The sequence below is a fragment of the Rhinatrema bivittatum genome, chromosome 7 (genome assembly GCF_901001135.1).
Source record: "Rhinatrema bivittatum chromosome 7, aRhiBiv1.1, whole genome shotgun sequence".
In the NCBI taxonomy this organism is placed as follows: Eukaryota; Metazoa; Chordata; class Amphibia; order Gymnophiona; family Rhinatrematidae; genus Rhinatrema; species Rhinatrema bivittatum.
Genome location: NC_042621.1, coordinates 259,874,819 through 259,887,825, shown reverse-complemented (window position 1 = coordinate 259,887,825; position 13,007 = coordinate 259,874,819). Strand labels below are relative to the sequence as shown.

The 13,007-nt window shown below is 46.2% G+C and overlaps 1 protein-coding gene across 5 annotated transcripts in view; it reads right to left on the bottom strand.

The window, feature by feature from the left end:
* The window catches only part of CRTAC1 (cartilage acidic protein 1), a 399,993-nt gene that overhangs the window by 84,117 nt on the left and 302,869 nt on the right, over window positions 1-13,007 (bottom strand). For all 5 annotated transcript variants that reach the window (XM_029610137.1, XM_029610138.1, XM_029610134.1 and 2 more), the window contains one exon: window positions 7,403-7,548. In XM_029610137.1, coding sequence (XP_029465997.1) covers window positions 7,403-7,548 — 146 coding nt within the window. The remainder of the gene's footprint in view (window positions 1-7,402; window positions 7,549-13,007) is intronic.

Below are 13,007 nucleotides of genomic sequence, written 5' to 3'. Positions count from 1 at the left end.
TCAAGCCCAGCATCCTGTTTCCAACAGTGGCCAATCCAGGCCATAAGAACCTGGCAAGTACCCAAAACTAAGTCTATTCCATGTTACTGTTGCTAGTAATAGCAGTGGCTAATTTCTAAGTCAACTTAATTAATAGCAGGTAATGGACTTCTCCTCCAAGAACTTATCCAATCCTTTTTTAAACACAGCTATACTAACTGAACTAACCATGTCCTCTGGCAACAAATTCCAGAGTTTAATTGTGCGTTGAGTGAAGAACTTTCTCAGATTAGTTTTAAATGTGCCACATGCTAACTTCATGGAGTGTCCCCTAGTCTTTCTATTATCCGAAAGAGTAAATAACCGATTCACATCTACCCGTTCTAGACTTCTCATGATTTTAAATACCTCTATCATATCCCCCCTCAGCCGTCTCTTCTCCAAGCTGAAAAGTCCTAACCTCTTTAGTCTTTCTTCATAGGGGAGCTGTTCCATTCCCCTTATCATTTTGGTTACCCTTCTCTGAACCTTCTCCATCGCAATTATATCTTTTTTGAGATGCGGCAACCAGAATTGTACACAGTATTCAAGGTGCGGTCTCATCATGGAGCGATACAGAGGCATTATGACATTTTCCATTTTATTCACCATTCCCTTTCTAATAATTCCCAACATTCTGTTTGCTTTTTTGACTGCCACAGCACACTGAACCGACGATTTCAATGTGTTATCCACTATGATGCTTAGATCTCTTTCTTGGGTAGTAGCACCTAATATGGAACCTAACTTGTGTAACTATGGCATGGGTTATTTTTCCCTATATGCATCACCTTGCACTTATTCACATTAAATTTCATCTGCCATTTGGATGCCCAATTTTCCAGTCTCACAAGGTCTTCCTGCAATTTATCACAATCTGTTTGTGATTTAACTACTCTGAACAATTTTGTATCATCTGCAAATTTGATTACCTCACTTGTATTTCTTTCCAAATCATTTCTAAATATATTGAAAAGTACGGGTCCCAATATAGATCCCTGAGGCACTCCACTGCCCACTTCCTTCGACTGAGAAAATTGTCATTTAATCCTACTCTGTTTCCTGTCTTTTAGCTAGTTTGTAATCCACGAAAGGACATCGCCACCTATTCCATGACATTTTACTTTTCCTAGAAGCCTCTCATGAGGAACTTTGTCAAACGCCTTCTGAAAATCCTACCAGTTCACCTTTATCTGCATGTTTATTAACCCCTTCAAAAAAGTGAAGCAGATTTGTGAGGCAAGACTTGCCTTGGGTAAAGCCATGCTGACTTTCTGTTGCAACGCAAGACTCGTGAAGCAACTTCAGATCATCACGGCTGAGCCCTCCGTCCTTGAATTCCCGGGAATAAGGTGCTGTTTCCTGCAACTCTTAAATCTCTGAGAGACAAAAACTCTGGGATTGTGGCTGTGAGGCCGGGCTCAGGAGAACAAGCCATGCCTTTCTCCTTAATTGGCTTCCCTTCCATATAATGACCAGGGATGGCTCAGTGCTCCCACCTCTCACCCCCGAGACCGGCTCAAGCTCTTTTGTTCCTCCTTTTGTGCGGGCGGCGATGGCTGCATGGCACGCGTACATTTGAAAATTCATTGCGTGCACTTGTTTTCCTCGTCCCAGCTTAAACACGCTCACAGGAACCCCTTTTTTTCCTGGGGCTAAAAGGAGGCAGGCTGCAGAAGCCCTTGCGTGCTCAGCTGCATTTGAGAATGATGATTTTCAGCCAGACAATTTCACTCAGCTAAATCCCTTTGAAAACTGCCTTCCTTGTATTTAAATGCTTGATTAATCAACTGCTGAAGCCTGTCCTAGAAACTAAGAAGTACACACATCACCTATCTATCTGTCTTCCCAAGTCTCCAGCTAATTTCCAGGGTAGTTTAACCCTGTGTTTCCCAACTCAGTCCAGTCTGAAATATGCCTAGCTGAATAAATACTCTGGTGGAGGGGTGTCAGTACTCGTTTGCCCGGCTCTCACTGCCTCCAAATTATCCCGCTAAGTATTTATTTATTTATTTTATTTTAACAGTTTTTCTATACCAACATTAAAATACACATCATATCAGTTTACATTAAACAAAAAGTAATGGAAATTACAATGAACAGGGGATGGGGAAAATAGAGCAAACCAAAAAGAGAAATAGAGAAGGTAGGGAAGAAGACAGGATTAACAGTGCAAAATCATTAGAGATATAAATAATGGAACAAAAAGTAATTACAAAAGGAGCGGGGTAGCATATGTACAAAATTACAGTATTCAACACATTTCGTCGGAGTAATAAGGGTTACAACTGTGAGAAGCGGGAGGGCAGGAGTTGGAGAGCAATTAGTCTGGGAAGGCTTGGTGAAAAAGCCATGTTTTTAGCATTTTTCGGAATTTTAGGGGGCATGGCTCAAGGCGGAGATGGAGGGGTAGGGTATTCCAGTGAGTGGGGCCAGCGATCGAGAAGGCACGATCTCTTGTGGCTGTAAGTCAGTCTTTCTTAAGTGTGGGGATTTGTAATGTGCATTTGTGGATCGTTCTAGTAGAACGGGAGGACTGGGTAAGTTTAAGTGGTTCGCTGAGCCACGGAAATTTTTGATTGTAAATGGCTTTGTGTAAGATGGAATGAGTTTTGAAAAGTATACGGTATGAAATGGGGAGCCAGTGTAGTGCCTTCAAGATAGGAGTTATATGGTCAGATTTACGAGCATTGCTAATAATCCTTGCTGTTGAGTTTTGGACTATCTGTAGCAGCCTGATGGTGGATTGGGGGAGGCCAAGGTAGAGGGCGTTGCAGTAATCAGTTTTTGAAGATAAAATAGCTTGAATGACAGTTTTAAGATTGTGTGTGTGGAGAAGGGGCTTGAGTTTTTTTATGACCATGAGTTTGTAAAAACCACCTTTTATGACGGAGGTAATATGGTTTTTCAGATTCAGTTGAGTGTCAACTAGGATGCCAAGGTTGCGTACAGGTTGTTGAGAGGTGAATGTGGTGAACATGGGGTCATTGGAGGTGGAGATCTTGAGAGACTGTTGGTTATGAATGAAGAGGAGTTCGGTTTTAGCGGTATTGAGGGCAAGATGAGAGGAGGCCAGAAAAGTGTTGATGGAGGAGAGGCATTTTTTTCAGAAGTCTAGGGTCGCAGATAGTGAGTCCTGGATAGGGATGATGATTTGGACATCATCTGCGTAAATGTAGAATTTAAGGCCGAGTTCAGAGAGGTGATGGCAGAGGGGGAGGAGGTAAATGTTAAATAGAGTAGAAGAGAGGGAAGAACCTTGGGGAACCCCATGTGAGAGGATGAAATGGGAGGATTCAAAGGTACCTAGTTTCATAGAAAAGCGTCTGTTGGAAAGGTAGGATCTGAACCATAGGAGAGCAGTGCCTGCGATGCAGATATCGGCAAGGCGCGAGATTAGTAAATCATGGCTAATAGTGTCAAAAGCTGCGGAGATGTCAAGGAAAGCGATGAGGAAGTTTTGCCCTTGATCAAGGCCGATGAGGAGGAAATCGGTAAGAGAGAGGAGGAGGGTTTCTGTGCTTAGGTTCTTGCGAAAGCCGAACTGTGATGGGTGGAGAATGTCGTTGTCATCAAGGTATTCGGAAAGTTGGTTGTTTACAACTTTCTCCATGACTTTAGAGATGAATGGGAGATTGGATATAGGACGATAGTTGGCTGGATTTTTTGGGTCGAGAGAGGGCTTCTTGAGAAGGGGTTTGACTATTGCGTGTTTAAGGGGATCAGGAACTGAGCCGGAGGAAAGGGAGCAGTTAATCTCTGCTAGAGGAGGGGCAATGATGTTGGGGATGGAGAGAAGGGATTTCGTAGGTATGGTATCAGGTGGGTGGGATGCTGGTTTAGATTTCCTAAGAATTGTCTCGATTTCCTTTGAGGATGTGAGCTCCAGGGTGTTAAATGAATTTTTCAGGGGGGAGGGGGGTGGGTTGTGTTTGGACTGTGGGGGGCAGAGTAGCGGGGTGGTTGCTTGTGGGAGGGTGAGGAGAAGGTTGGTTATTTTGTTGTGGAAGAAGCGGGCAAGTTCTTCACATTTTGAGCTTGTTTCTACATCTGTGGTTGCGGGGGTGGGGGGTGAGGTGAGGGATGCGACGTAGGAGAAGAGAGCTTTGGGGTTGAATGTGTATTGGTGGATCTTAACAGCATAAAAGTCGCGTTTGGTATTTTGAATGGCGTGGCGGTATGAGTGTAGGTAGGATTTGTAATCAGAGGAGTGCTGGGGGTTGGGGTTTTTACGCCAAACTCTTTCTTTATGTCTGAGATTGAGTTTCATTTGAAGCAGCTCCTTGGTGTACCAGGGTTTCTTGTTGGAAGGGGAGGAGCGTTGCTTGAGGGGGCATAACTTGTTGGCTATATTCTGGGTGAGGTTGACCCACGATTTGAGTGCAGTATCAGGGGTGGAGCAGTCGATTTTGTTTAGGGATTCGGATAGGGCTGTGGAAAGTTCCTGGGATGTGCAGGTTTTATGGTAGGACATAGATTTATTATCTTGGGTTTGATTGCAGGTGTTAGTGGCACTAACTGTGAGATGGGATTCAATGATTGAGTGATCAGACCACGGGACTGGGGTGCAGGTGGGGGGAGAAGTAACCTGGATACCAGGGTTGGTGAAAATAAGATCAAGGGTGTGACCTGCCTTGTGAGTAGGGGCTGAAATGGTTTGTGTGAAACCTAGGGCATGAAGGGTAGTCAGGAATGTTTCACAAGAAGTTGAGGGGGGATAGAATCTACATGGAGATTGAAATCACCCAGGAGGATGGTTGGCTTGTCATTGTCGATGCTATTGGCAATGAGTTCAACGAGAGGTGAGGGATTATGTTCCAGGAGATCAGGGGGTGCGTATGTGAGGCAGATTTGTAGAACAGGGGATTTAAAAAAGCCGATTTCAAGGTTGGGAGGGGGGCTGATTTTTAAGGGAGTGAGTTTAAGGCTTTTTTTTAGCAATAAGGAGGAGGCCACCTCCTTTTTTTGGGGGTCTGGGAATGGAGAAAATGTCATGAGAATGGGACGGGAGTTGGTTCAGTAGAACAGTGTCCGTATCCTTGAGCCACGTTTCGGTGACTGCACAGATGTCAGGATTGTGGTCTTGTAAGAGGTCATCAAGGAGGTGCATTTTTTTAGATAGGGAATGGCACTGAAGAGAATGAGGGATAGGGTAGTGAGGCAGAGTAGTTGTGTAATGGGGGAGATAAGGATGGGGAGTAAGGATTTGTGCTGGGTTTGAGGATTAGGGAGGCGAGGGGGTGGTGATCTGAGAAAAGGGCGGTGGATGCGGGGGATGGGAAAGGAATTGGGCGAGGTGTGGGAAAAAGGGGGCATGTTGTAGGAGGAGGCGATAGGCAAAGAGAGAAACACTGCAAGATAAGAATAATTTCTGGGAAACAGAGTAAACAGGAAGCCTGGTGAATTTATACCATAAGGAGTTTAGTCTCAAGCAATTGATAGGTGATAAAAGTTGATAATAGAAGTTGCAAAATGGAAGGCTATAATCAATGATATAGGCTATAATAACGATATAGGATATAATCAACAATACAAATGATTAATAATGAGACGAGACATTCAGATTGAGGGCTACACTGTCCAGATAAAACGCATATGGCAAGAGCCAGGCTGGGAGTTATATACAAGCATCAGAGGACGAAAAAGCACATAGATGGGCAATGGATCATCGAAAATCACAAGGATTGAGCGGTACAACAGTTTGTAATCATACAGGAAGAGTCTTTGGCACGACAAAATGGGGAAGTGTTGCGGGGAGAGGCAGTAAGGGTACGGGAAAGGGCGAGACAAGGAGCGGGGGAGGAGGTGAGGGGAGCACAAAGGGGCGCACTAAGGGGCAGGCCCCTTAGTCATGCTCCTTCGGCGCACGGTGCCAGAAGCAGGGCTGGGCTTTAAAGGAGCCCTTGCAGCCCCGGGTGATGATGTCGGCGGGGGAGGTGCATCGCCGCATGATGAGGTGAGCTCAGGCAGGGAGGAAATTCTTTGCTCCAGGGCTCCCTGACCCCGGTGGGTCGGCGCCGGCAGCACGGGAGCCCTCAGCCTGATCCGGGAGAGGAGGCAGGAGACGCCGAAGAGGGCGAGCCAAAAGCAGGGCTGGGCTTTAAAGGAGCCCTTGCAGCCCCGGGTGATGATGTTGGCGGGGGAGGTGCGTCGCCGCGTGATGAGGTGAGCTCAGGCAGGGAGGAAATTCTTTGCTCCGAGGCTCCCTGACCCCGGTGGCAAAGAATTAAGTACTTAAGCTGGCTAAAACGTATTCAGATAATTGAGCGGAGTTGCTATCCGGCTGATTCCAATATTCATAATTATCCGGATAACTTACCCAACTAAGTCTGTCCAAGCCGGACTAACTTCAGCCAGCTAACTTGTCAGCTCACCGGCTTACTGAACAGGAACCTCTTTGTGTGGTACACACTGCCATGCTTAATTAATAAATTATGTTCTTATCTTCTTCCAGCAGTAGGGCTGGTCAGATTCTTCAAAATATAGATTTCCTCCTCTCTTGGCTCTTTATCTTCTATTAACCATTTTACCAAGGCTTCCTTTCATTTTTGTCCTAATGTATTCCATTTCTTACATATTTCACCTTTTTTGGAATGAAAGAAAAATACAGGTGTCTTATTCTGGTTACACCCTCTATTTTCAAATAGCTCCTTCACTGAGTAAATCTGTAAGCTGCTCATGCTATCTTTATATTTCGATTATTCAGAGGCGACATCACAGCAGCACCTCCATTTACACAGATTTTTTTCGTAATTCACAAATGGTGGGCATGATCCACTAAAAGGAGCAGCCAGGTATTTAAAATGATGAAAATGGCAGGGTGGGGGCCAGGATAATCTGGCCATTACCTATGAAACAGGGTGGCATTAAAGGAGCTAATGCGTGGTCCTTAATCTTTGTGTACTCTCCTCCTCCTCTCCCCCCCCCCCCCCACTAACCATCAGCAGCCCTAATCCACTACACGTGTGGGTCACAGTGCAAGGTGGAGCTGGTTGGCGAGCCAACAGGAGGTAAGGGAGTCTCCGGCTGCCTTCGGGCTGTTAATGTGGGGCGAGCGTAATGAACAGGCTTTAGTGAGGGTGAGGAGTTGTGGATCAGGTTTTGAGAAGGGGGGGTGGGTATAGATCAGACTTTGAAAGATAGAGTTCCCCTGGGTTAACCAGCCCTTTTCCTCTGGGCCGATCAATGTGGAGCAATGGGGATAGAACCCTTGCCCTGGTTCTTTGAGCAAAGCTGTTTTCTGCAGATTTTTAGCTTAGTGAACAGGGCCAGTTTCATGTGAGAACCATTTTTGGAAATTTCTGCACTAGCCTTCCAGATTCCTGCATTTACTCTGTATCCAAAATACACCAGGAAAATCCTTGCAATGTCTCCAAAATCTTACCCGGAAGCGCACTTTCCCATTTGCACTCATCTGCAGGTAGAGGCGATGTGGGCCATTCCAGTTTCCATACACAATGTCCACCTTGCCATCTCGATTGAAGTCAGCCAATGCTACACCACGTCCGTGCTGATATGGGTCATCCACCCCTATGGAGGCACAATGGAAATAACACATCAGAGAGAACAGACTTAAGAGATTAGGGGATAACATGGCCATTGGCTGGAAACACAGAAGGTACCACATCAGAAAACACAAGCCAAATAATAATACATTCTTTTTTGAGGGTAGGAGGCACGGTGTTTATCCCAGTTTCTTCCTTCTTGTCTGGGTTTCAAGTACAATCAAAACTAGCCTTGTCTAGGGCTATGGCTCCATAAATGGTCATTCACAAATATCCTGGATAAACACACATACGCTTATAACCCTCTCCCTTCCCTCCATCTAACTCAGTCAATGTGTGTTGTTCCCTTAAGGATACAGCTCCCTCGATAACCCAGCACAAACGTATTCTGAACCTGGCCACTAGGTGTTGCCACAGTGCATTGGCTGGGACTCCCTTCCTCACAGCGGGACTGGAACGTTGCCTCTGCAGCATTCTTCAGTCTTGGTCAGCCCAAAATGCAGAAGCCGGGCTAGGGAAATTGAACAGAGACCTTCCGCACAGCAGCATTCAGCACTGCCACACAGCCATCAGGCCGGTGTGACAAGTATTTTTATACTTCATCTGTGTGAGGGAAAGCTCACAAAAGAGATTTGTAATGCAGCTATAAAAGTCCCTATGGTAATCGACTGTTTCCACTTCTACAGTTATACTGTATGAGTAGATGAAAAAGCCGATAGATCATCAGAGCTCAAAACATGCAATTAAGAAATGGAAACATAGGACCAAAAGTATAAAGGTTATTATAAAGCCCTACGGAGTGTTCAGTTATTAATATTACTCAAGTCATTGATGCCCACTGGCTATTCCTGGCTCACTGCCAGTGCGTGCAGGGCAGTGACAGTTGGACTATTTCACTGCAGGCTGTGAGTGGGGGGAGAGGGAAATTTTCCGCCATTACATTTTAAAAATCAGTAAAATGTAGATATAAAGGGGCGGATTTTCATACTCCGCGAATAGGCCTACTTTTGTTTGCGCTCCAGGCGCAAACAAAAGTATGCTGGATTTTAGTAGATACGCGCCGAGCCGCGCGTATCTGCTAAAAACCTGGATCGGCGCGCGCAAGGCTATCGATTTTGTATAGCCGGAGCGCGCCGAGCCGCGCAGCCTACCCCCGTTCCCTCCGAGGCCGCTCCGAAATCGGAGCGGCCTCGGAGGGAACTTCCTTTTGCCCTCCCCTCACCTTCCCCTCCCTTCCCCTACCTAACCCACCCACCCGGCCCTGTCTAAGCCCCCCCCTTACCTTTGTCGGGGGATTTACGCCTCCCAGAGGGAGGCGTAAATCCCTGCGCGTCAGCGGGCCTCCTGCGCGCCGGGACGCGACCTGGGGGCGGGTCCGGAGGGCGCGGCCACGCCCCCGGGCCCGCCCCCGGAACACTCCCGACACACCCCGAAAACGCCACGCGGTTCGGGCCCGCCCCCGACACGCCCCCCGACACGCCCCCCCCGAAAACCCCGGGACTTACGCGAGTCCCGGGGCTCTGCGCGCGCCGGTAGGCCTATGTAAAATAGGCTTATCGGCGCGCAGGGCCCTGCTCGCTTAAATCCGCCCGGTTTTGGGCGGATTTAGGCGAGCAGGGCTCTGAAAATCCGCCCCAAAATGAATAGAAATATAGGGGCGGATTTTCAGAGCCCTGCTCGCCTAAATCCGCCCAAAACCGGGTGGATTTAGGCGAGCAGGGCCCTGCGCGCCGGTAAGCCTATTTTACATAGGCCTACCGGCGCGCGCAGAGCCCCGGGACTCGCGTAAGTCCCGGGGTTTTCGGGGGGGGGGGCGTGTCGGGGGCGGGCCCGAACCGCGTGGCGTTTTCGGGGCGTGTCGGGAGTGTTCCGGGGGCGGGCCCGGGGGCGTGGCTGCGCCCTCCGGACCCGCCCCCAGGTCGCGTCCCGGCGCGCAGGAGGCCCGCTGACGCGCAGGGATTTACGCCTCCCTCCGGGAGGCGTAAATCCCCCGACAAAGGTAAGGGGGGGGCTTAGACAGGGCCGGGTGGGTGGGTTAGGTAGGGGAAGGGAGGGGAAGGTGAGGGGAGGGCAAAAGGAAGTTCCCTCCGAGGCCGCTCCAATTTCGGAGCGGCCTCGGAGGGAACGGGGGTAGGCTGCGCGGCTCGGCACGCGCCGGCTATACAAAATCGATAGCCTTGCGCGCGCCGATCCAGGTTTTTAGCAGATACGCACGGCTCCGCGCGTATCTACTAAAATCCAGCGTACTTTTGTTTGCGCCTGGAGCGCAAACAAAAGTAGGCCTATTCGCGGAGTATGAAAATCCGCCCCATAACTCTCAGATGCTCCATTTCTCAGTTATGGCCTGATGATGGTCTACTGGATGCTTACCCATTCAGGTTGACTCAAGCCTTAAAACGTTCTTTTGGGAGCTTTTTGACCTCTGTTATCAATGCCCCTGTCTCTGGGAGTATTCTCCTTGGCCCACTGAAAAAAAACAATTGTTTGACCAATTCTCTAATATCACTGAGGCTATTAATTGCCGGCCCATTTCAATCATCCCTATCCTGAGCAAACTGATGGAGAAGACAATATTTAAACAATTCCAGGAGACTTTGGAAAATCAGGGGGCACTAGACCACTTCCAGTGTGGCTGCCACGAGGGCCACAGTACGGAGACATTATTGGTATCTATCCATAAGAAGAGAAGAAATGCCAGGATGGGTCCATCAAGCCCAGCATTCTGTCTCAGACAGTGGCCAACTCAGGTTGCAAGTACCTTGGCAGATCCCATAAAGTTGATTTAATTCTTGTTAACCACTCCCAGGGATAGCAGTCGCTTTCTTTCGTCTACCTGGCTAATAAACTTGTTATGGACTTTTCCTGCTATGCTAGTCAACTTGACCATGTCCTCTGGCAACGAAATTCCACAGCTTAATAGTTAATAGTGCACAGAGAGAAAAAGTATTTTCTATGATTTGTTTTAAATCTGCTGGTTGCTAGCTTCATGGAGTATCCCATTTTAGTATTTTTTTGAAAGGGTGATCAATCACGCTTTATTTACCCGTTCCACCCTAGTAATGATTTAATAGACTTCTCTCATGTCCCCTCTCAACCATCTCTTTTCCAAGTTGAAGAGCCCTAGCCTGAGTAGCCTCTCATCACAGGTGAGCTGATTCATTCCTTTTATCATTTTTGTCAGCCTCATTTAAACCTTTTCTACTTCTGTTTTTGTTTGTTTTTTTTTAGATGGGTTGACCAGAACTGCACATAATACTCATTGTATATCTGGTCGCACAATGGCTTGATATGGAAGCAATATGGTATTTTCCATTTTATTCTCCATTCTTTTTCAGATCATTCCTAACATGCTGTTTTTTGATTGCTGCCACATATTGAGCTGAGAATTTCAAGATATTGTCCCGCAAGGGCTCTAAGGTCCTTTTCATGTACCTGTCGTTGGGATTATTTTTTCATACGTGCATCACTTTGCACTTTTCCACATTAAATTTCATTTGCCATTCAGTTGTCCAGTCTTCTAATCTTACAAGGTCTCTCCGCAGTATCTCAAAATCTGATGCTGTTTTAACAACTTTGAATAAGTGAGTCAGCTACAAAATTTGATCACCTCACTCATCGTTCCCTTTTCAAAATCATTAAAAATATGTTAAACACAGGCCTCAGTAACAATCCCTGTGGTACTCCAGTAGTGAACTTTCTCCATTTGGAAAACTATCCATTTAGTTCTACCCTCTGTATCCTGACTTTTAACCTCTGCTTTCTTTTAATCCACCACAGGGCATTGCCTCCTATCCCATGACTTAATCTCCTGAGGAGTCACTCATGAGGGATTTTGTTAAATGCCTTCTGAACATCCAGATACACTATATCAACTGGCTTACCTTTGTATGTTTATTTAAACCTTCAAAAAACATCTAAATATTGGTAAGGCAAGTCTTCCCTTTGCTAAAACCATGTTTACACTTCCCTAACAAACCATGTCTATGTATATGACTAGTGATTTTGTTTAACAATGGCTTCTTCCATTTTGCCTTGCACCAATGTCAGGCTCGCCAGTCTATAGTTTCTGAGATCATCTCTGGAGCCATTTTTAAAAATCGGCATCCTTGACCAGCTGCATTACCCACTGAATGGGGGAACAGCTGTGATCAGTGTTTGATACTTTAAACTAGGAGAAGCCAACTCCAGTCCTGGAGTGCCACCAATAGGTCTGGTTTTCAGGATATCCAAAGTGAATATATCAAATATTTGCATACAATAGAGGCAGTGCATGCAAATCTCTCTCATGCATATTCATTATGGATATCCTGAAAACCAGAGCAAACCCTCCATTGCCTCAGGTACAAACTTATTGCCTGATTCACTACGGCTTTTCTCACATTCTGTGAATATGGAAAAATACCTTGATGAATGAGGCCCTTAGACTGTAATCCCTTTTCGGGATAAGGAAATACTTACAGTATCTAAGAACATAAGAACATGCCATACTGGGTCAGACCAAGGGTCCATCAAGCCCAGCATCCTGTTTCCAACAGTGGCCAATCCAGGCCATAAGAACCTGGCAAGTACCCAAAAACTAAGTCTATTCCATGTAACCATTGCTAATGGCAGTGGCTATTCTCTAAGTTGACTTAATAGCAGGTAATGGACTTCTCCTCCAAGAACTTATCCAATCCTTTTTTAAACACAGCTATACTAACTGCACTAACCACATCCTCTGGCAACAAATTCCAGAGTTTAATTGTGCGTTGAGTGAAAAAGAACTTTCTCCGATTAGTTTTAAATGTGCCACATGCTAACTTCATGGAGTGCCCCCTAGTCCTTCTATTATCCGAAAGAGTAAATAACCGATTCACATCTACCCGTTCTAGACCTCTCATAATTTTAAACATCTCTATCATATCCCCCCTTAGCCGTCTCTTCTCTAAGCTGAAAAGTCCTAACCTCTTTAGTCTGTCCTCAGGGGAGCTGTTACATTCCCCTTATTTTGGTTGCCCTTCTCTGTACCTTCTCCATCGCAATTATATCTTTTTTGAGATGCGGTGACCAGAATTGTACACAGTATTCAAGGTGCGGTCTCACCATGGAGCGATACAGAGGCATTATGATATTTTCCGTTTTATTCACCATTCCCTTTCTAATAATTCCCAACATTCTGTTTGCTTCTTTGACTGCCGCAGCAAACTGAACTGACGATTTCAATGTTATTCGCTTTGAAGTGCCTGAAAAAGTAAGACTGGATTAGCCCAGGGCTGGTGCAGAGGTATTCGGCACCCTAGGCGAACCTTGTAGTTTTACGCCTCCCACCCCCACCCCTTCACACATTACAATTAAAAAATTATGTATTTATAAATAACAATTTTACATAAAAAAAGACATTCTAACTACAATCCTCTGAGGTAAAAATATAATTTACAACAACTTGTATACAATATTTGCATGCACTGCTGTGGTGCCAATAAAAAACCCTGCAAAAAGAGACAC